Source organism: Amphiura filiformis, chromosome 17 (genome assembly GCF_039555335.1).
Source record: "Amphiura filiformis chromosome 17, Afil_fr2py, whole genome shotgun sequence".
In the NCBI taxonomy this organism is placed as follows: domain Eukaryota; kingdom Metazoa; phylum Echinodermata; class Ophiuroidea; order Amphilepidida; family Amphiuridae; genus Amphiura; species Amphiura filiformis.
Window position 1 is genome coordinate 22,801,739 of NC_092644.1, and position 21,738 is coordinate 22,823,476.

The 21,738-nt window shown below is 36.5% G+C and overlaps 2 protein-coding genes and 1 long non-coding RNA gene across 3 annotated transcripts in view; 1 reads left to right on the plus strand and 2 right to left on the minus strand.

The window, feature by feature from the left end:
• The window catches only part of LOC140137484 (E3 ubiquitin-protein ligase UBR4-like), a 194,859-nt gene that overhangs the window by 123,375 nt on the left and 49,746 nt on the right, over window positions 1–21,738 (plus strand). Inside the window, 12 exon segments of the mRNA XM_072159195.1 lie at window positions 11,723–11,916; window positions 14,619–14,858; window positions 15,225–15,363; window positions 16,054–16,179; window positions 16,645–16,964; window positions 17,672–17,777; window positions 18,290–18,472; window positions 18,911–18,995; window positions 19,175–19,302; window positions 19,609–19,747; window positions 20,170–20,393; window positions 21,142–21,324. Coding sequence (XP_072015296.1) covers window positions 11,723–11,916; window positions 14,619–14,858; window positions 15,225–15,363; window positions 16,054–16,179; window positions 16,645–16,964; window positions 17,672–17,777; window positions 18,290–18,472; window positions 18,911–18,995; window positions 19,175–19,302; window positions 19,609–19,747; window positions 20,170–20,393; window positions 21,142–21,324 — 2,067 coding nt within the window.
• Window positions 150–4,127, minus strand: LOC140137483 (E3 ubiquitin-protein ligase TRIM45-like). The gene has a single exon (XM_072159194.1). The coding sequence runs from the start codon at window positions 2,900–2,902 to the stop codon at window positions 929–931; it is 1,974 nt and encodes a 657-aa protein (XP_072015295.1). The 5' UTR covers window positions 2,903–4,127; the 3' UTR covers window positions 150–928.
• On the minus strand, window positions 5,273–8,520 carry LOC140138326 (uncharacterized). Its single transcript, XR_011856978.1, has 4 exons — window positions 8,401–8,520; window positions 6,261–6,360; window positions 5,932–6,000; window positions 5,273–5,344 (listed from the first exon to the last, which is right to left on the minus strand). It is a non-coding gene; the product is annotated as an uncharacterized lncRNA (long non-coding RNA).

A 21,738-nucleotide genomic window follows, 5' to 3' on the forward strand; every position in this document is an offset into this window, starting at 1 on the left:
AGTTTGTGTTCATGTCATAGTCTTTTAATGATTTCAAAATAGATATAAATCCAATGTATTTTGAAGTCATTAATAATAATAGACTATGACATGAACACAAATTATAACTGTGTATATTGAAGACACAAAATGTTTGTTTTTTGGGGGGGGGCTTTTTATTTTCAACTTTAGCATTTAGCTCTAGCTAGGTCCAGAGATACTCCAAATCTGAAAAAAAAATTGAATATTTTATTTATTTAAAAAAAAAAAAATTGAAAAAAAAAATTTGGTCAGGCCTTAAACTGAGGAGCGGGCAGTGGAGGACAAACAAACAACTTTTTTTTTTTGGCCTAAAAATTGCACAGTATGTAGATAATTAATCAATGTTGAAACACTTTGGAAAACTGCTGAAGACATTGGCATTTCCCAACATTGCATGGGGAGAGGGGGGCAGTTTTTAAATCTTGACACAAAACTGTTCCAAGGCTTATTTCCAAGATTGTCATTGTGTTACTGTAATACAGTGTTCAAAATATGCCTCAAAAAGTTACAGGCCAGCCGGGCTTGACCTTAAAAAGTTACCGGCCTGTCAGGGTGTTTTGTTGGGGGGTGTGTGTGTGTGTGGGGGGGTGATGTAATTATCACATTCAGCATGATTCGTATGGGTTACTGTCAAAGTAGAAATTTGTGCAGAACATTAATTTTCTCGCTTTTCATGATCATTACACCAAATAAAATATAAAAAACACAACTATGTTCTTTAATATAAAGGTCATGTAAGAAAACTAAAAAGTCAAAAATTGTGAATATAAAAACCAAAAATCTGCAGAGGGGGGAAATTAAAATACTGTAAATTTACAGTATTGCATTGCAGAAATTGATGTATAAAATGTATCAATTGCTTATATTACCAAATGATTTATTATAGGCTTGCTGCATTGTACTCATTCTAGTTTTCTAAATAGGAAAAGATCTTGGCTGGATGACCATGCTGTACAACCACCAACGTGTCATTGTCTATCAGTGCAATGCCCTCTGCTTCAGTCACATCAGTTGTAACACATCCTAGGTATTCCCCATCTTCTGTAAAGCTGTAGATACCACCTTGGCCTCCTTTTTCATAGTTGCTGACATAGATGATACCATCATCTTTGCAGCAAACACCACATGGGCGCCATGGTCGCAGGACCAATGATTTGGCATCATGTGGAGTATTGATACTGTGTAATAGGTTACCCATGTGATCCATTATCTGTGCGTTTGTGTTTGCAATATTTGCACACACTACAATTTTCCCTTGTGATGTCATTCCTATGAACCATGGGCGGATGTTTGTTTTTATTGTTGAAATATGAGTACCATCTTGCTTGTGTTTGCTGATGCAATTCTTACTGCTGCCTACCAACAGATTCCCATCACTATCTATGGTGATACCAAACAGTATTGAGCCATCAGTATCAGATGATTTGCCATCTGGAGATATGGCAGGAAATTGCTTCAGATATGTACCATCTGGACTGAAGACCTTCACATGAGCAGTACAGTCAGTGATGAAATGAAACCCATCTGAGCTTACAGCAACATCATGAGGCTGATGGAGAACACCTTCGAGTACTCGTTTGTAGTTCCCATCAGAGTCAGATACCTTTATATTTTTGTCACCATCATCGGCAATGACGATATCTGTTGTATTGGGATCCACTGCAACACCAAATCCATTTTTGATCTTTCCCTGTCCTTCCTTACCAATCTCTTTCTCTAGAACCCATTTCCCATTTTTGTCCCTAGGATTTGGACCTGTTGATGATACAGTGCCAAGATTCACATGTTCCACACTTCCCATCTGACTTGGTGTGAATTTCACTGCACTGAGACTGTGGTTGATACCAGCTGTCTTTATTTCTTTCAGTTGTGTAAGCGTTTTGCATAGTGTGGAATAATTTGATGCTACATCATGTGTGGAACCCGACTTCATCACTTGGTTGGCCATTTCTAATGCATTACTCAGCTTAGATTTCATGTGCTGTAAATTTGTCTTCTCATCTTCTATTTTTTCATATCTCTCCATCTTGATTGTGTTCAGCTGATCTGTTGTTGTCTTGACATTTTCCTGCAAAGCTTTCAGAAATGCTTCTTTTGCTTTGCTCTCTTCATCTTTTAATCGTTTTGAAGCCTCAGAGAGTTGACCATCTAATTTCGCTCTAACCTTGTCTACTTTAGTAATGGCTGTATTCACTCTCCTAGAGATACCTTCACAAGCTGTAACCAGATTTTTTATTTCCTCCAGGTGACCTTTAACAGCACTTTCTATTGTAACATAATCATGTTCTGGTCGAGTGTGCTCCATCACTGTGCAGTCACGACAAATAGGTATATCACAGGTTTTACAATACCATCTCAAGACTTGATCCTTATGCTTTTGGCAGCACTCCTCTTTCATCACCTTACTCGTATCAACTGTACCTGATCTTAACTCATCAAGGGTGAAGACTGTGTGGAGTTTGAGTGGAGCTAATGTCTTGTGTGAATGAACACATTGTTGACAAAGGAACCCATTGCAGTCCATGCACCGTGCTGCAACCTGTTGATCAGTAGTTCCACAACATGCACATGGCATTATAACCTTTCCAATTGTGAAGATGGCTTTCCTCTCTTTCAGTTGATTGATGAAGAAGTTGTCTCTGAAGCCATCTACTCCAGCAGGTGGTAGAGGAATCTTTTCTTGGCATAGAGGACAGATGAAACTACCAGGAGGATGTGCTACTCTTTTGAGGCATTTTAAGCAGAAGGAATGGAGGCAAGGAAGTGCCTTTGGTTTTTCCATCTCTGCAAGACATATGCCACAGTCAATGAGGCTCAGTGCATCTTCTTCAGTTGTGTCTGAGAGTGGTTTACTGTCAGCCATAATGGGTTGGGTGTTCATTTGATCATTGATGGATGCTGATGTTGATTTGTCTGATTGTTGAGTCGTGGCTGTTGTGGTCAGTGTAAGTAGTGAAAGAGAAGCTGTTGTTGTTAATGTACTTGTTACTTACACTTTTATTTTTGTTGCTGCCACTGCTATCAGTGTTGTTGTTGTTGTGCTACTGTTACTGCTGCTATTATACTGTTTATCTTATTATTTCATTGTTGATATTATTATTGCTGCTTCTGCTGTTACAGTTGTTGTTTCTGCTTCTGCTATTACTATTTTGTTATTGTTCTTGCTGCTTCTGCTTCTGCTGTTACTGTTGTTGTGTTACTGTTCTTCTCTACTTCTGCTATTACTATTTTGTTATTGTTGTTGCTGCTTCTGCTGTTACTGTTGTTGTTTTACTGGTCTTCTCTGCTTCTGCTATTACTATTTTGTTATTTTTGTTGCTGCTTCTGCTTCTGCTGTTACTGTTGTTGTTTCTGCTTCTGCTATTACTATTTTGTTATTGTTGTTGCTGCTTCTGCTTCTGCTGTTACTGTTGTTGTTTTACTGGTCTTCTCTGCTTCTACTATTACTATTTTGTTATTTTTGTTGCTGCTTCTGCTTCTGCTGTTACTGTTGTTGTTTCTGCTTCTGCTATTACTATTTTGTTATTGTTGTTGCTGCTTCTGCTGTTACTGTTGTTGTTTCTGCTTCTGCTATTACTATTTTGTTATTGTTGTTGCTGCTTCTGCTGTTACTGTTGTTGTTTCTGCTTCTGCTATTACTATTTTGTTATTGTTGTTGCTGCTTCTGCTGTTACTGTTGTTGTTTCTGCTTCTGCTATTACTATTTTGTTATTGTTGTTTCTGCTTCTGCTTCTGCTGTTACTGTTGTTGTTTTACTGTTCTTCTCTGCTTCTGCTATTACTATTTTGTTATTTTTGTTGCTGCTTCTGCTGTTACAGTTGTTGTTTCTGCTTCAGCTATTACTATTTTGTTATTGTTGTTGCTGCTTCTGCTTCTGCTGTTACTGGTGTTGTTTCTGCTTCTGCTATTACTATTTTGTTATTGTTGTTGCTGCTTCTGCTTCTGCTGTTACTGTTGTTGTTTTACTGTTCTTCTCTGCTTCTGCTATTACTATTTTGTTATTTTTGTTGCTGCTTCTGCTTCTGCTGTTACAGTTGTTGTTTCTGCTTCTGCTATTACTATTTTGTTATTGTTGTTGCTGCTTCTGCTTCTGCTGTTACAGTTGTTGTTTCTGCTTCTGCTGTTACAGTTGTTGTTTCTGCTTCTGCTATTACTATTTTGTTATTGTTGTTGCTGCTTCTGCTTCTGCTGTTACTGGTGTTGTTTCTGCTTCTGCTATTACTATTTTGTTATTGTTCTTGCTGCTTCTGCTGTTACTGTTGTTGTGTTACTGTTCTTCTCTACTTCTGCTATTACTATTTTGTTATTGTTGTTCCTGCTTCTGCTGTTACTGTTGTTGTGTTACTGTTCTTCTATGCTTCTGCTATTACTATTTTGTTATTTTTGTTGCTGCTTCTGCTATTTCTGTTTTTGTGTTACTGATGTTCTTGCTGCCACTGATATTACTGATGTTGTTGTGTTACTGTTGTTATGCATCAATTGTATTAATATTGCTGTGGTGTTGCTGTTGTTGTACCTTTGATATTACTGTTGTTGTGGTTCTGTTGCAGCTACACTGATATTTTATGTTACTGTTGTTGTTGCTGCTGATGGCAATGTGTTTATTAGTGTAAACAATGGATTCCAGTACTTTTTCAAAAAATGGACCTGCTTGAATTTTCGAGGGTGCTTATGACTTTATCCTTTTTTTTTTAAATGTTAACTGGGAAAACTGTTGGAAAAGCTGTTGGAAATTCACAATTTTGCATAAGTGGCGTGTTTTACTATTGTTGGTAGTGCTATGTGTAGAAATATGTTTGGCTGTAGGTGTTTGTATGTCTTCTATTGCTTAATACAGAAAAAAATAAGGATTTTTTTAATAGTGCCAACTGATGGTATTGAATTACATTAAGAGTTTGTCAAAGATTTAGTTCTTCTCAGTTCTGTAAACTATGACTTATACTGGAAGATTATGCTCTTACACAAGACAAATTTACAACAAATTCACATATAGTTCCTATCAACTACAGTAAAGTTGAAGCTAGTTGAATACTCTGTACAACAGGAACTAAGATATTCAGCAATTAAATGGACAAATATTGTGATTCAATGACCACCTTAAAGTTAGGAACAGGTTACAGATTTGTATCTTATTAATATACCAGATGAATACACCTGTTATTTGTCTATTCAATGCTTAATATTAGAGTATATTATTTTACTTATGATTCAAATAAAACATGTATTTCTTGCACACAGAGTAACTTTGAATCAATTGTTTTAAATACTTCAGTTTTGATGCTTGTCCATACTGTAAGTCAGAAGTGGATCACTTCAGGAGCATCTGAAAATAGCACAAGAAAAGTGATTCATCCATTAGTCTTATTATTATAATGTGGTTAGCTTTGATGCATGTAGATTACCAGTGGTGTAGCGTCATAGGGGCACCCCCCCCCCCCAAGTCTATATCTTAGATAGATTTTGAAGTGAACACAAGTTACAAATTGGTCCCATTTGGATACAAACTTGTAATTTTTTGGTAACTTTTTTCCAAATTTTTTTAATGATGGTAGCACTTGATGTTAGGTCCAGGGACTCTCCAAATGCGCGAAAAAAAAATTAAAAATCGCAAAAAAAAGGTGTTTTTTTTGTTTTTGTTTTTTTTAGATTTTTTCAAAAATGTCAAAAAAACGCAATTGGAGCCAAAATACGCAAATTGCAGCGCAAATTCTTAGCAGCCCTAGGCTACCTGAATGGTTGACTCTGTTTGAAATCTACACCCCTATGTGGGAGATTAAAGACATGTCTTCTGTACGGGGTGTATGGATTTCAACTGGAATAAACCAATTAAAGGACATCACTGATGATATCTATCTACTCTTACTTCCATGATGGGAGTAACCTCAGTAGAATATGTAATTGTGAACTTACTATTGCTTGAATTTGGGTGATGTCAAAAAGTCAGATTGTTGCTGTTACGATGGATCTATTCATGTATATCTAAAATTAGAAATGACAATACATAAGAGTGTAAAGCAGAATCCTCTTTGCAAGGAGAACACACTGTCAAGGAAAACATGCTTGCTGTCAACATTTGACAACTGGGTGGGGCTTAATACTTTTTTTAGGCTATGTGAGCATCCAATCAGCAACACTGCATAATTACACGCTGCAGGCTTAAAGTATGCTTATCATGTGAATATACATCCGTGATAGCTATATTATGGGAGTAACGGAGTAGAATGCAAATGTAAACTTACTGTTGTTTGAATTTAGGCGATGTCAAAAAGTTTGGTTGTTGCTGTTAGGATGGATCTATTGCTGCCAATGCAGAGGCAGCAGAGTGGTAACACACTCTATCTGAAATTTAAAGCAGAATAAAGTAGAATCTTTTTTTAAAGGAGAACATGCTTTTTGTCATCAACATTTGACAACTTGGCGGGGTTTAGTTTTTGACACATTTGCAGCCAGTCAGCGGTACTCTATAATTACATGCTACATGTGTAAGATACACAAATCTTGTATAAGGGAATATGCTTTTATTTTCCTTCTTATATTATTTTTTTTAAAAACATGAAACCAGAAATTACAGATGTAATATGAAACAATTTTAACAATGTCAATGAAAAAAAAACCAAAACACTTTTGCCAGAAATGTTCTTGGGGTTCTTCTTTAATAACAGTCATTGTGGCTAAAAGTGTACCATGTGATACAGGTGGGTCATGGTTTTTTAAATAAAAAAAATATGTTGATAGCATGTTACCCCAAGATCCTAGCCAAATTTTTAGCATCCTTAATACAATTTCGGTTTGTGAGATAAAACTTCTTGAAATTTTGGACCAAAAAAGATCATGAAATGATTAACACATTCACAGAGAATGGGAGATTGTGCACCAACATTATCCCAATGAAAGTAAAACAGATATAGAAATACCGGGTCAAAATGGTAAATTTTGACCTTTAACCTGTATTATCTCTGTGCATTTGTTTCAGGGCTTGGTCCCGGTGTCGTCACTTAACATTGACTATGTGTACGCATGATCGTTCCCAATTTTGCGAAAAAAGGGGTTATTTTTTAAACTATGTTCGCGATGTTTAAAAAATATGGTTGTTTTTGACGATGGTGTACTCGAAATTAAAAAATAGGGTATATTTTTGTGAATCATGATAATGTTGAAATCCCAAGAAAGCTTACCATATCTCGCTCAATTTACTCCCGGATTTCACTTTTGTGAAACTTTTTTGCCTTCCTAATATCCCTGCCTAAATATTCAGCAACACGCTCGACTCGGTTTTATTTGTTTCATGGTTTGTTTACACCGATTACGTCACTGGGGACTTACCCGGTTTGGCCGCTGATTCCATGGGACTTTTTTCATCAGCTTTATTAATGACGCGCCAGGCCTCCGGAGCCTTGACAAACTGGGTACCCAAAAACCGGGCCACAAACTCTTCAAAATGGCACCTGATCATAAAGTAGTCAGCAGGGCAAATCACTAACTATTTGGTGACCGGCAAGCTAGAGGTTTTTCTTGAAAATATCTAAAGATGGGGCTGATATAGTGGTTTGAGTGAGGGAATTTGTGGCAGAGTTCGTAATTTTTGTCAGTCAGTTTATGTATTGGTCACATTCAAGCTTTATTTTGCAAAACGGGAGGAAAGATTACATTGTTGATAACTGTATCATAAAAAGACACATGATGCATCCTATTGGATGTATTTGTATATATTTTTCTGTTATTTTCCTCATTTATATATTAAAAGGACAACAGAGTTCTCCTCAGAAAAGACAATGAATCAGAACAAGTGTTTTTGTGTGTGTTCTTGAAATGTTAAAAAAGGGGTACTTTTGTAAAAGTGTACTTGAAATGCAAAAAATAGGGGTAATTTTTAAGGCTAATTTGTACCCCTTTTCGTGTAAGATAGGGGTAAAAAAAATGACGAAAATGTTCTTGAAACCGCGCAAAATAGGGGGTATTTTTGACTTAGGGAACGATCATGCGTTACGCCTTTGAATGTTAAGTGACGACACCGGGGGCTTGGTGTGATCTTTCATGTGGACTTGTTGTTTTCATGGGATCTTAATGGCACATTGAGATATAAGACCATAAAATGGCACAATGGACTCTCTGTTATGAAAAATTCTCTGTCCCCATCTATATATTGTGTAAAATGCAGCTGGTTATATATTTTGTGAAAACAAATTATGCTTTTTACGTGAAAATTCTGCAATCCTGAATATCCTGTTGATATTGGGAAACTTCATAATTAGTTGAAAGTTGAAGTTTACGCCATATATATTGCTAAATAACCCTGGTATACATGTAAGTTTGTAACCCATAGCATTGGCAGCATAACTAATAAAATATTTGCATTGCATGTCAATGAAATATACTCACTTTATTTGATAGCTTTAAAAGTAGCTTCTACTTCTCTGCAAGTCTGCCTACTCAATACAAGTTTTATAAAATTGCTTTCAAGGTATCAAAAATATTGAAATGGGTGGAAATAAGTATACCATGTCACACTCGTCTTTTACCAGGACCCAATAATGGGAATTCCCCTATCTCATGACACACAGAAAAACCGGAAGCTCTACAAATTTGTTTTGCAGAGTGCAGTACATTGTACCATGCAGCTACCATTGCACATGTCTTAGTGTTAAGAGTTGAAGGTCATGTTCATATAAGGATTATGCTTTTTGTTTTGTTTTCTTATATTATTAAAAAACAACACGAAACTAGAAATGTGCAGATATAAAATAATTTTAATAATGTCAATAAAAAAACAAAAAACACTTTTTTTCCCAGAAATGTTGGGGTTCTTGTCTTGTTTATTACAGTTACTTTAACATACTGCAGCTTTTTAACTTTTTTACTTATTACAAAAATATATCAGTGAAAATAAGCTCACTTGCTCTGGGTGTGAATCTGTTTTTGCAGATTTACATTTGTCTTGGTACTGTATTCATGAGTTGCATATCAAAGTGCTGCAAAAATGTTCAACCAGATCAAATCTCAACTATAGCAACTGGTATAGCAATGGAAACCTAAATAAAAAGTTAGATGTAGAGAGATAGTTATTTGTACAACAATATGACGATATGATCAATATATGTAATGGGGAAAGGGTGGGCAGCAGGCTTGGAAATAAGGATTTGGTAACCAGGGGCTATATTTGTTAAGCATGACAGGGTATGGAATCACAAGCTATCTATTATGGAACATTCTCTATCCACATGTAATTCTGGGTAAAACATGTAAATGTAGCTGGTTATGTATTTTGTGAAAACAAATATGCTCCAATTTAAGATGTGGAAATTCTGTAATCCTGTTGAGAAATGCTGGTAAACGTTATAATAAGTTGAAAGTTGAAGTTTACACAGTAAAAATGTGTGATAAATAACCCTGGTATATAATCCATAGCATTGGTAGCGTAACTTAACATTTCATGCAGAATGTGAACTTTATACATTTGTTATCCGCTAATTAAATTGAATATGTTGCAATTGTTAGAAGCATACAACTTTTTCATGCAAATCATTGTGGTAGATATAGTCCTCATCATGTCAAGATTCCCTGCTTCAGAAAGACACTGTGATGAGAATATTTTACCAAAGTTAGCAAAATTAACTTACCTGTTACATATTAATTACTAGAATTGTAGTATATTAAAGTAGTAGTTTGAATAGTAGCTAGAATGCACAAACATTGCATCAAACCGTGGGCAGACACACACTACAATGAATGATGCCAGATTACACAGTTACTTTATATCCCACAATTCATAGGAAATTGGTCACAATTTCCACATTTCCACATATGTTGCCTTGTAGGCCTATTGTACAAACCATTCATGGTGAAATGCATCATGGGATTGAAGGGTGACAAATATCCAGCATTGTAAGCCTTTTGAAACTAAATATGATCAATATGATATTAAAGCAAATAATTCAAAGTCTACCAGTGTATTTGTAAACAAACTCATTATCTACTGAATTGTTATTTTTGTAGTTTTGTCATTTTGCTTATTTATGATCATATAGACATTTTAAAGGCATGTGGTCCAATTTTTTCATGTTCTGTTTTCTATCTGACATTGACACCATGCATTATAAGCAATGTGATTTTCCCAATTTTGAGTTGTATTGCTCCATCTGTTTTAATGAGAAACAAAATGTCTATATAGCAATACCCCAGAGGATAATACATGCACTTCATCAGGTGTGGTTTCCACAATGAGAAAAACATGAGCTTTCTTCTGATACAAAAATCTCAGTTAGGATGAGAATGGGGGCTGTCGATCAGGTCACTCTCCTTTAAGCAAGCTTACGCAGAACTGTGTCATTTCATATTTTCATATTACCTAGCAATACTGTAAGAGTGGTAATTTTCACACATAATTTTTCACACTTTACTGATTTTGAACTACATAGCTCTACATTTCATACAGTGAATCAATCAATCAATTTTATTTATCTATACATCATGCAACAATATACAATGAGTTCAAATAAAATAGTAAAACAAAAATATATTTGTATACACAATATAGGCCTACAGTGAGAAAAGCAATTAATTTTTTATGAAAAATGTTAATAAGCAAGATGATAGATGAGGATGCTGCTAAACGTAGAGCATAAGGTACAGCACCCTCAGCCTAAAGTTACAACATAAACATTTACTACAAAGAACAAAATAAAACTAATAATATACTTGGTAGAAACTCGTACTAAAAATCATGCATTAAATTGCACATGGACGAAATAGTGAAAAGCTAAAATGCTATGGCCAAAATGCTGTCAATGTCATTGTCCACTGGGCATACAATAGTAGTAGAATGACACATAATTGGAAAATATAAAATTAAAAGTATAATGTACCAAAAAAGGAGGGTGCCGACAACAAATGCTGATATGACAGCAAAATACAATAGAGACCATTAAAAGTACCAATGAAACATGACAGAAATTATGAATCACATGGAAGATATTTCCAAAGGAGATGTTTTTTTATTGTGTGGTTTAAAAACAGCAACCAAAGGTGCATTTTTCAAAATTGATGGTAAATTATTCCAAAGTAATGCACCTTGGATTCTGATGGTGTTATACCCAAGGCACATGTTGGTTTGATTTATATGGATATCACTTGGATGAGTTTTATAGTTATGCACATCAATGTTGATAGTGAAGAAATTTTGATCAAGTAGGTAGTAGGGAAGGAGACAATGATAAAAGTGATACATAAAAATCACAAGTTGGAGAATGTACAAATCATGTATTTATGTTTTAAGTGATGAAAAGCGTGGGTCAGAATGTGCTAATTATACTGTACTGTATGCAAAAGCAGTAAGTACCTTTAAGGGAATGGAAAAACTGCAATAGACCTATGCATAAAAGAACATTTTTGAGCCATTTCCTACTGAAGATGTGGTAGCTCGAAAAAAAGCAGTTTAACTGGACTGCCTCTTTTCTTTCCTGAAGGCACCATGTCAACAGTACCGAGAAAAGGTGCCTGTAAAAGTACCAAAATTTTTCGCCATTTGCTGCGATTCCTTTCTCCATGGAAGACACCAGATGAATCAACTTTCCTTTTATGCACTTCTAACCAATCAAGGGTTATTAGGAGTTTGATTGATAGTGACATCAGATGCAAACTAGTCTTTTTTTTAATTCAGTCTCGGATTACAGTGTGTTAACAATTTATCTCTTTCCGCCAACAGAGCTTGAAACTCACTGCACTGAAAGTGGACTCACGCTACACAGCAAACACACAGATAGTGAAATTGGTTGGTACGCACACCATTGCCAAAGTGACACTGCGCATCAGTGATCTCAAACGTACAAAGATGGTGAGGACTGTCAACTTTTATTACAACAACAGGACTGTACAGTCAGTGGTGGAACTCAAGAACAAGTGAGTATTTGTCAAAACTAGCTGAAAGTTTACTCTGTATAATATGAAATATTTCTTGATTTTTTTTTATATCTGTCTGCCTGTGTGTCTCTCTCTCTATGTCTCTATCTCCCTGTTTGTCTCCCACTCCATCTCCCTTTCTCTTTCTCTCCTCTCCATTTTTCTCTCTGTTGATTGGTACTATTATCAGTGGTGTAGGTCTTCTGAAAATTTCAGGAATTCCAGAAATGGGCTATTTCACTTAAAATCCACACTTGCCCAGTGCAAGATTTTGGTAATATCTTCCACAGGGGGAGGCCATTTTTGGGTGGGTGCGGCGTGCCGCACCCACCCTGTATTCTCTGACTATTGACCTACTTTTTCACATGCCGCAGTGTTGAGAAAATATTCGTGCGGTTATATCCCAAACACCCACAGAGGTGATAGTTTACTGGCGAGTTTTGTAATTATTACTTGATTTTGATATGTAAGTAATACGATAAAGTCGTCATAGGCAGTAATGTGTTTGTATTAAAAGAAATAACAAAAATAATTATTTAAGTAATAGAAATACTATTTGGAAATTGCAGCAAGATTTGCAGATGTTTTTATTTGAACAGTACCAGTTCACCAGTTTTGCTAGTTTTCCTAATCTTTGGGCTAAATTAATAGCATCGTGAAAACCAAACAGTCAATTAATTTATGTCAACATTTCCTTGTTTGACATCGCATGCAAACATTATCTTATTTACATAATGGTTTTGACCTCGAGTCATGAGTGGTGATTCATTGTTTAGGCCAAGTAAAATAAATAATGTGTATATCGTCCCCGCCCTCTCCGATTTTTGGAGATTTTCAAATATTTTAGTTATTTTTCCTATTTGCTTCCTTACTTTGTTTATAAAATTGTTGTGATGAAATGACATGTTTAGAAGTTCTTGGTTATCATTTATAAACACATTGCAAACACTTTCTTCAAGCTAGGGGTAGGGCTTTGGGGAAATAACAAAAATATTAGGGCCTCCCCGATTTTATGATGTGTTGACAAACATTTGCCATTGCAATTTTACACATAAATGAATGGTAAAACAATAACACGATAACAAATAATAAGGACCTCCCTCACCAATTTTTGAAAAAGTCCGGACATATAAATTTTTTTTTACTTGGCCTTAATTGGCATACTCCTCTAAATATTTTACCGCAAAGTCCTATGGTGGAGGGCTATTTTGTTGTGTAGTCCTACAAAGGTGGGTGACTAAAAAGTAGCCTGTTGGTACATGTTTTACCGTACAGTCCTGTGGTGTGGGTTTTATTTTTTTATTTTGTTGTCCTAATTCGATTGCTCTTAGTTCGTTATTTATATAACTTCAAACACAAACCTTCTTAGGGATGCACCATTAGATTCTCAGGGTGGGGTAGGAAGTTTTTCAAAAAAAAAAAAAAAAACTTCACCCACTTCATGAGCAAAAAAAAAACTTTCCCCACCAACTATAAAAAATAAAAACTTTCCCGACCCCAACTTCCTACCCCCTCTCAGTATCAAATGGTGCGTCCCTTAGTTTAATTCTTTCAATCAAAATTTCACTCCTCTGCTAATGATGACAAGTGATAATCAAGTAATACTGCATTAGGCCAAATACAAAAATAAACATGTTTCACGCCCCTCCCTCCTTTTTGGAGGTTCCTTCAATTATATTTTTATATTTTGCAATTCAGTTATAACTTTTTAAAAATTATGTCTAGGGAGTTGAGATGCTTTCTATAGCCTTCTCAATATACAAGAAACAATTTGGAAGGTTTCGAGATCATTAGAGGGGGCCTACCCATCAGAACAACAAATAAAAAGAGGCCTCCTCCTTTTTGCAGGCATTATTGTGCACGCTAAAATAGCTCTAAATATGGGTATTTACATTGATTCTGCGATACAAAATAAAAAGGCCCCTCCTACTCCTTTTTTTCAAAAACCTGGACGTGAAACATGTTTTTTATTTTACTTGGACTTATCAATATGGAACTACACCTTTATCTTGACAATTCATTTGCTCGCCCTCTTCCTTTTAAAGGAATTTTTATTTATTGTGAACTTGACTTACTCATTCTTTCATTTCTCTTGACAATTTTTCATTTGCCCACCCTATTCCTTTTAAAGGAATTTTTATTCAAATATAATTGGTCAGGGTTAATCATTTTGAAACACATACTCCCCCTGTATTATGGCTTTACATATATCTTCCACAGTTGAAGTGAGTATTTCAAATGGAAGTAACCCAATTGTCTATTCTAATCGAAACTCATGCACCCCCTGTACGAAGACTTTAGCTAAATCTTCCAAAGGTAGTGTGGATTTTAAATGAAATAGCCCAATTGAGCCATAAAAGAAAACATAATCCATAAATCTAACAACAACAAAATTATTATTTTAGTATAAAAAGAGAGTGATATCCCTGTAGCCTACTGTAAAAGTGAAAAAAAAATTTGCACTGCATTTTTTTTCACACTTTCACACTATTTTGGAAAAATGCAACACTCCAGGGTGTTTGTTACAGACAATACGGTATTTGATTTTGTGTTGTTTTATGGCAATGACCTATGTCTCTACATTTTGGCAATATAGCATTAACAAGTGATATCAATGTAGTTCAGTTTAAATTTTCAAACAATCAAATGTTGTATTTTTAATAGCAACTTGTTCATATATTGCTTTCATTGCTTCATTGCAGACCAACCATGTGGCACAAAGCTAAAAAGTGTCAACTAGCAGCAGGTCAGACTGAACTCAAAGTAGAGTTCCCATTGCCTATAGTAGCTGCCAATCTCATGATAGAATATGCCGATTTCTATGACAACCTAACTGCATCTGCCGAGACGCTGCAATGCCCACGATGTAGCGCCTCTGTCCCAGCAAACCCTGGTGTGTGTGGGAATTGTGGAGAGAATGTGTTCCAATGCCACAAATGCAGGTAAGTACCAAGCCAAGCCTTAACTTTGCTTCATTCCATTGTCAGTAGTGAAGTCAGTTTTTTATCACGGTTGCACCATAAACATACGGACAAACGGCCTTTGTACATGTGCATGCTTGTTGTGCACGATTGACTATGTGTGTGCACGAGTCAAATACTGTGACCATCAAGATACACACAAATATATGTCTCTACCAAACTTAAGGTGAAAACGCTGATTGTGCGAAGGCTCAATGTGATTGAAGAGGTAGCATTATGAGCTTCAGTTGTACAAGCAATGTGTTTTAACTTATGGGAATCAAGAGATGATCTAGGAGGGTTACGTAATATATAACTATGTTGCCATTCTTTTTTATTTTTGTACAGAGCTATCAACTATGATGAGAAGGACCCATTCTTGTGTAATGCCTGCGGGTTCTGCAAGTATGCTAAATTTGACTACACACTCACAGCTAGAGCATGCTGTGCTGTGGACCCAATAGAGATTGAAGATGATAGAAAGAAGGTATGATGCAAAATCAGTAAACCCCATTTTCAAACTTTTTAAGTTGACACCCTGCTTTAAAAATGCTACTTAATTTTTGTATAAACTGATTGAAAGTACTACATATTATTTTCATTGTATTTGATAATTGTTATTGCCAAAATATCGAATTGAATAAAAAGTTACCGCTCTTTGTATCTGAACTTGTATGTATGCCCATTGTTATGCTAGTATAGCAAATGAGACCTGTCCCCAAAAAGGCCACAAAACGCACTGTTTCTCTCATTTTGTGGTAACAGGTCTTAAATTTGACCACATGCTCATATATGAGGCATGTTAGTTATTTGACGCAAGATGTGTGAATGAATGCTGTAGCCTGTACTTAGTTTGTTTGGCTTCTGCAAGGATGCCAAATGGGCTATTCCAGTTGAAATCCATACACCTCCTCTGGAAGACAGGACCTTAATCTCACAGGATCTTAATTTCCCACATAGAGGGTATAGATCTCAAATGGGTACCTTATTTGAAATCGACACTCCCTGTGTGGAAGATTAAGGTCATGTCTTCCACAGGGGGGTATATGGATTTCAACTGGAATAGCACAATGTGATAATACATTACATTTTGTAGCAGCAAGTATGCTTTGCTGTGAAACATTAACTTAACTGATTGATTGACTGATTGGTTTATTGATTGATTATTTTTCTACAGGCAACCACTACCATCAACTCCTTGCTGGAGAAAGCTGACAATGCCTACAGGCAACTGCTCTTCCATAAGCACATCCTGGAAGCTCTGCTGGTCAAGGCTCATGAATCGGGTCGAGACAGACCACCGGTATGTTACTGAACTCTATGTAACAGATCTTTGGTAATATTTTCCTGTTGTATTCAAGCCATAAAGTACAATCGTTTACAATGAGTTTGGTCAATTTTTTTTAACCCTGATTTTTTTTGGCATATTGTATAAATGTTTACATGTGTTCTAATGTACACCTAATTGGATCAAACCAAATTCATTGTGGTTTTGAGGACAACAATCCTAACCTTAATCCTAACCCTAATCCTAATTCTAAAACCTAGGCCTAATCCTAAACTATTGGGGTAGTGGCAGTTATTCCATAGTCATGCCTACTGTTCATTTGGAGCATACTCGTGCTGATTCAAAATATGACACCTTTGCCAATGATGAATTTTCACATGATTAATTGGAATCCTTTCCTGATAAGACTTCAGGTGATAGAAGTTTGTTTAATTGTGGTAGTATTAATTGTCATTCTGTTTTGCAAATATAATTTTTCAGAGTGATTCGGTACAAGGATCAGGATCAGGAGGCGGAGGAGCAGCCAATGTTGTTAACAAAACCATACAACAGATTGCGCAGCGATACTGCAACGAATGCCGCGGCACCTTTGACGATCTCAGCAAATTCATACAGAAAGTGCTAGCTTCCCGTAAAGAGCTTGTGGAATATGACCGACGACAGCAGGAGTCTGCCATGAAAGCAAGCGCCCCCAGTACGGGGATGACGCCAATTGCAACACCATTGACAAGTCCGCATCCGTCGCCATCTCCAAGTAGTGCTGCCATGGCGATACCATCTTGTCAGCTGGCGGAAAGAAAGTAAGATATTCATGAAGTTATCAGGAACAAACTTCACCAATGAGATACATTGAAACACAAAGCCACTAAAATTAAACCAGAGGACTGGGCACAGTTTGGTTGGAATTAAGTCACTCATGTAGTGGGAAGATAGCGTTACAGTAAATATTCTTTTGCAATCTCCTCAGCAAATTTTTAAATACTTTTCTTCATTCTTCATAGTGTAATTCTAATGACATCCTGTTAAACATGAAAGGGCTCTTCCAATTGAAATCCATACATCACCCTATGGAAGACACAACCTTAATCTCCTAAACAGGGGGTGTACATTTCAAATGGAATTGCCTATTCAGGTAACCCCCTTTGAAATTCACACTCCCTGTGTGGAAGATTAGGATCATATTATTGGGGTGTATGAATTGCAACTGGAATAGCCCTATGTGCCTCTGTAATACTTATGTTTTAATGATATAATGTATTATTAGATTTTAGGCTTTGTCAAGTAATGGAGGTGCTATTTGGTTCCATACGTGACAATTTAATATGGAGAGTTCCAATGGCATTAATCATTTACCTGATTCACCCTTGTAAAAAAATTCTTTGACCCAATGACATAGAAGTTCACAAGCACAAATTCAAATGAAAAAATGATTTTTGTTAACACTGCACCAGCTATAGAAAGTTTTTAAGATTCAACTAATGTTGAAATATATTTTTATTAAATGTAGCCGTGGCAGGTGTTATGGATGTGCAGCCGCAGCAACTGAACATTGTGTGACCCTACTGAGAGCATTGGCAACCAATGCAGAGACTAGGCAGATATTGGTCAAACAAGTAAGTATACTGTGCCAAAAAAAGTATCCTTACACTTGGAAAAATAATCACAATTTCAAAACTGAACCATATTGGGGTTAATTTGTTTTGTTAGTAGATGCACTATGTAAGGATACTTTCTTGGAGCAGTATATATCATCAGCAGGAAAGGGATGTAAATATAATCCATTCCATGTCAAAATATTTGATGGTTTTGGGGAAATGACTCTTGTAGCAATGCTGTTTGTATAACAGCTCAATAAAAGAAAAATGGGTATTGTTACCAATAGACCTACAAGTACTATGACACTCATCCTCATTTTAACAAAATTCTATTCACCAGGAGGCATCCACGGGGCAATTTGTATTATAATACAATAATAGGTATGAATGGTTGTGGAATTAATCTAAAGACCTGTCCCTCTGACATTTACAGTCCTGAACTGTCCACCAACATGGCTGCTATAGTGCTAACATGGTTTATTTACCAATGAGTACTGACTGTTATTAATATTCCATGTATTTTCTTTCAGGGTTTGATACAGGAACTTGTTGAGTGCAATCTCCGCCGGGGCACTGCTGTGTTTCGTAGTGAAGTTCGCCAACTATTGGCTCTGTTGACCCGTGATAATTCTGAAGCCACTCAGCTACTCAATGATATTCTGATGTCTCGTATTACAGCTGCCCTCAAAGGACATCGCTCCAACCCTGATTTGGTAAGTTTACTGCATCATATCATCATATGCATGCGTGACTTTACATTCTGCGAGATTAATATATTCCTGAATATAGCATTAAAAGTTTAAATAGTATTTGGCAATGACATATAAGGAAAAGGAACAGAATTGCATATGAAAATGATAATTGAAAGAGATTTAATATAGAATTCAATTTATAAAGCCTATGGGCTCTGTATAAAATACCAAAAAAACACCTTAAAACAGTGGTATATACACAAGTCAGGTGCTCTACAGAGGTGCTAGAATGGGGGGGGGGGGGAGCCAAGGGCTCCTCCACCCAACCCCACACCACCCTGAGTCCGAATAGACCAAAGTAGCAATGTTTTGTAAAATGTAAGTGATCCACAGAAATTGGCAAGGTTTACTTATTTTCTTTGAAATTACATACTTTTATTTCCATTGTTTACTTTGTAGGCCAGTGCAGTGAGGAATGAGATGGCCCTCTTAGTTCACACCATGGAGAAAGATGATTCCTGTTGGGAGAATAGACTCCGATGCGGTAAGCAAATAACTCCTTTCACAAATTTTAAGGGTTATCTCAGCACTGAGTACTTGTGTTTAATATATGTATTGCAAATTTAATAACCGTTGCTTGCTGGAGAATAAAAGTGTGTAGATTAACTTTCCGCAAGATTGATTTAATATGTGATCCACCTATATTATAATCTGTTTTAACAGTGATGAAGTTGTTCTTGCTGTCAGTGAAGACCAGTAGTCCAGTTGTCATGGAGAACATCACATTGCCATGCCTACGCATCTTACAACATCTTGTGAAACCACCTCAACCAACCAGCAAGAAACACAAGGTGAGAAAAAGATGGGATGGGAATACAAGTGTGAGTGAGTGGGAGGGTGGGGGCCATTGGTGGGTGGATTTGTGAGTGGGTGGGTGGGAGGGTAAGTGGGTGGGTGAGTGAGTGATTGAGTAGGTGAGCGGGTGGGTGAAATTGATTGATCAATTCACTATGAAATCGCCCTAAACAGCCTTCCAAGTAATCCAGCTTTACAAAAGAAATAAGATGGAGTTAGTCCATGAGTACTTAAAACTGCTTTAGAAATATATCAGAAACAATGAAACATTTCTTCATTCTTTCTTTCCTTGCCCTTTTCAGGACAAGAATGTTGAGAATCTAAGTACAGTGAAGCCTGTAGGAAGTGATGTATATGTGAATACTGCACAGTGGTTGAATACGAATACATGCAACGTAGGCTATGCATTATGGAAGAAGAGAGTACCTGTCAACGAGCCTAGTAAGTCAATTCTCACTTATGTTCTTATGTCTGTCACTTTTGCATTGCTCTTGTTTTAGTCATCTCCAACATGCATAACTAAATAACATACACAGTTGGTAGATGATGAATGATTCAGTGTAGAGAATGCATTCTCTGTGTACAATTTAATGGCATTTTTCTATGGATCGTTTCATCATGTACCCAAATTAAATACAATGTGATTCGATTTCCATTGTTTGTGTCCATCATAGCAATACCAATTTCACAAAGTGAAGGACCCCCCCCCCCCAAAGGAATCCGAGGCAAATTATCTGATGGAGAAATATGCCAAAGCCATAATGTTCTAATGTATAGAGTAATATCCCATGATCAATAGGGTCAAAAGCTTTCAACAAGTCCAGATGTAACCAAATGACATGCATTATTTGTGTTCCTCATAGCCGCACCTGTTGCACAAGGCGAAGGATCCCCTGAGAAGAAATCTGAAGACATCCGTGGCAAATATCTGATGGAGAAATATGCCAGAAAATGGAAGGCTGGTGTGAAGAAATCCCCTGATAGCTTGCGTCTTGGCGGTAGTACCTGGCTGAGACGTGTGCTCTTTTCTGCGTCATCTCGTCAGGCCAGACAGGTGGCTTGTAATATTGTGGAGTCACTTTGCCAGGTAAGGAAAACCAGCATTTGGCTGTTTAGATATCTTCTACTCACCTACTGTTCTAATTCACTAGAAAAACTTTCAAATGTGGATTAAATTCCTTCTGGTTGTTTAGAGCGCTTCCACTCACCCCTATGGAATTCACTAGAAAAAGATTTTAAGTGTGGGTTAATTTCTTCTGAAGGGTTTGATTGAAGTATGCAAATTTCAGTTGAAACCTTTGTGCAATATCTAATTCCTGCAAATTTGGTGATGTAAATTCCAGAAAAAAATAAATGCAATTGCAGTTCAGTCTACAACATGGGATGATAACATGTCAAATAACAAATGTCAATTACACCTCAATACCAGTTGTGCCATTCAAAGAGGGTTACATATAATTCATGCAGAATGTGATTAATCCACATTACTACACTACTAGATTCACATTCGGGCCGCCCGCCCAGGTACACTGTCGCCAAGATACTTGGCTGGTACTGGCATGTGCAGTACCAGTACAGTACCACTGCTGGTGATTCCTGTACAGTAGCAGTATAGGTACTCTGTGTGTACCTGTCAGGTAGTGTACTTGTGCAGGTGGCCACAATACGAATGTTGTAGTGTACTTGCAATTAATTAATACCTGACCATCTTCAGAGGTGCAAAGGTGGTAGATCAAGACAATTTGATGTCAACTTATATGCATATTCATGAGCACATTTGTATATTTTTGTCATTTGTATCATATTATTTTACCATGAAATTGTCATTTTTACAGGTATCTAGCAGACGACAGCAGATGTTAGATCTGTTAACCAGCTACCTAGATGAGGTTGGTCCCAGTGGGGAAAGTGCCTCAGAATTCCTGGCTTTATATCAACGCCTCACTAAAGCACCCCACTGGAAGCTGTACCTGGCTGCTAAAGGTGTGCTGCCGCATATTGGCACATTGCTAACAAAGGTAATTGGCTCTCATGTATATGTGTGAAATTACTTGGTTTTATATCCAAGGAACAAAACCCAACTGGAAACTATGCCTAGCTGCTAAAGGTGTATTGCCATATATTGACATATTGCAAGCAAAGTTATGTATTGAAACCTGCTGTATGTGTGTAATTATGGTGGCATATTGACCATCATTACTGTGTGACCAATGGGGTGTGTCAACATGGTGCTGTAGAAGGCTTCCTGAAAATCAAGATGTGCATGCAAATTGTCAGATTGGCTTGCTGTTATAATCAGTAAGCAGCCAATCAGAACAAATGTATAAACAATTGTGTTGGCATACGTCAAATAATGGTTTTGTAAATGCCTCCTGTTGTAGATGGAGAACATAGAAAAAAATCATTTAAAATGGTAACAATGTATATCCTAG

Excerpts from the sequence above, each read along its gene's own strand:
- LOC140137483 (XM_072159194.1), bottom strand. The coding sequence starts at position 2,902 with ATGAACACCCAACCCATTATGGCTGACAGTAAACCACTCTCAGACACA.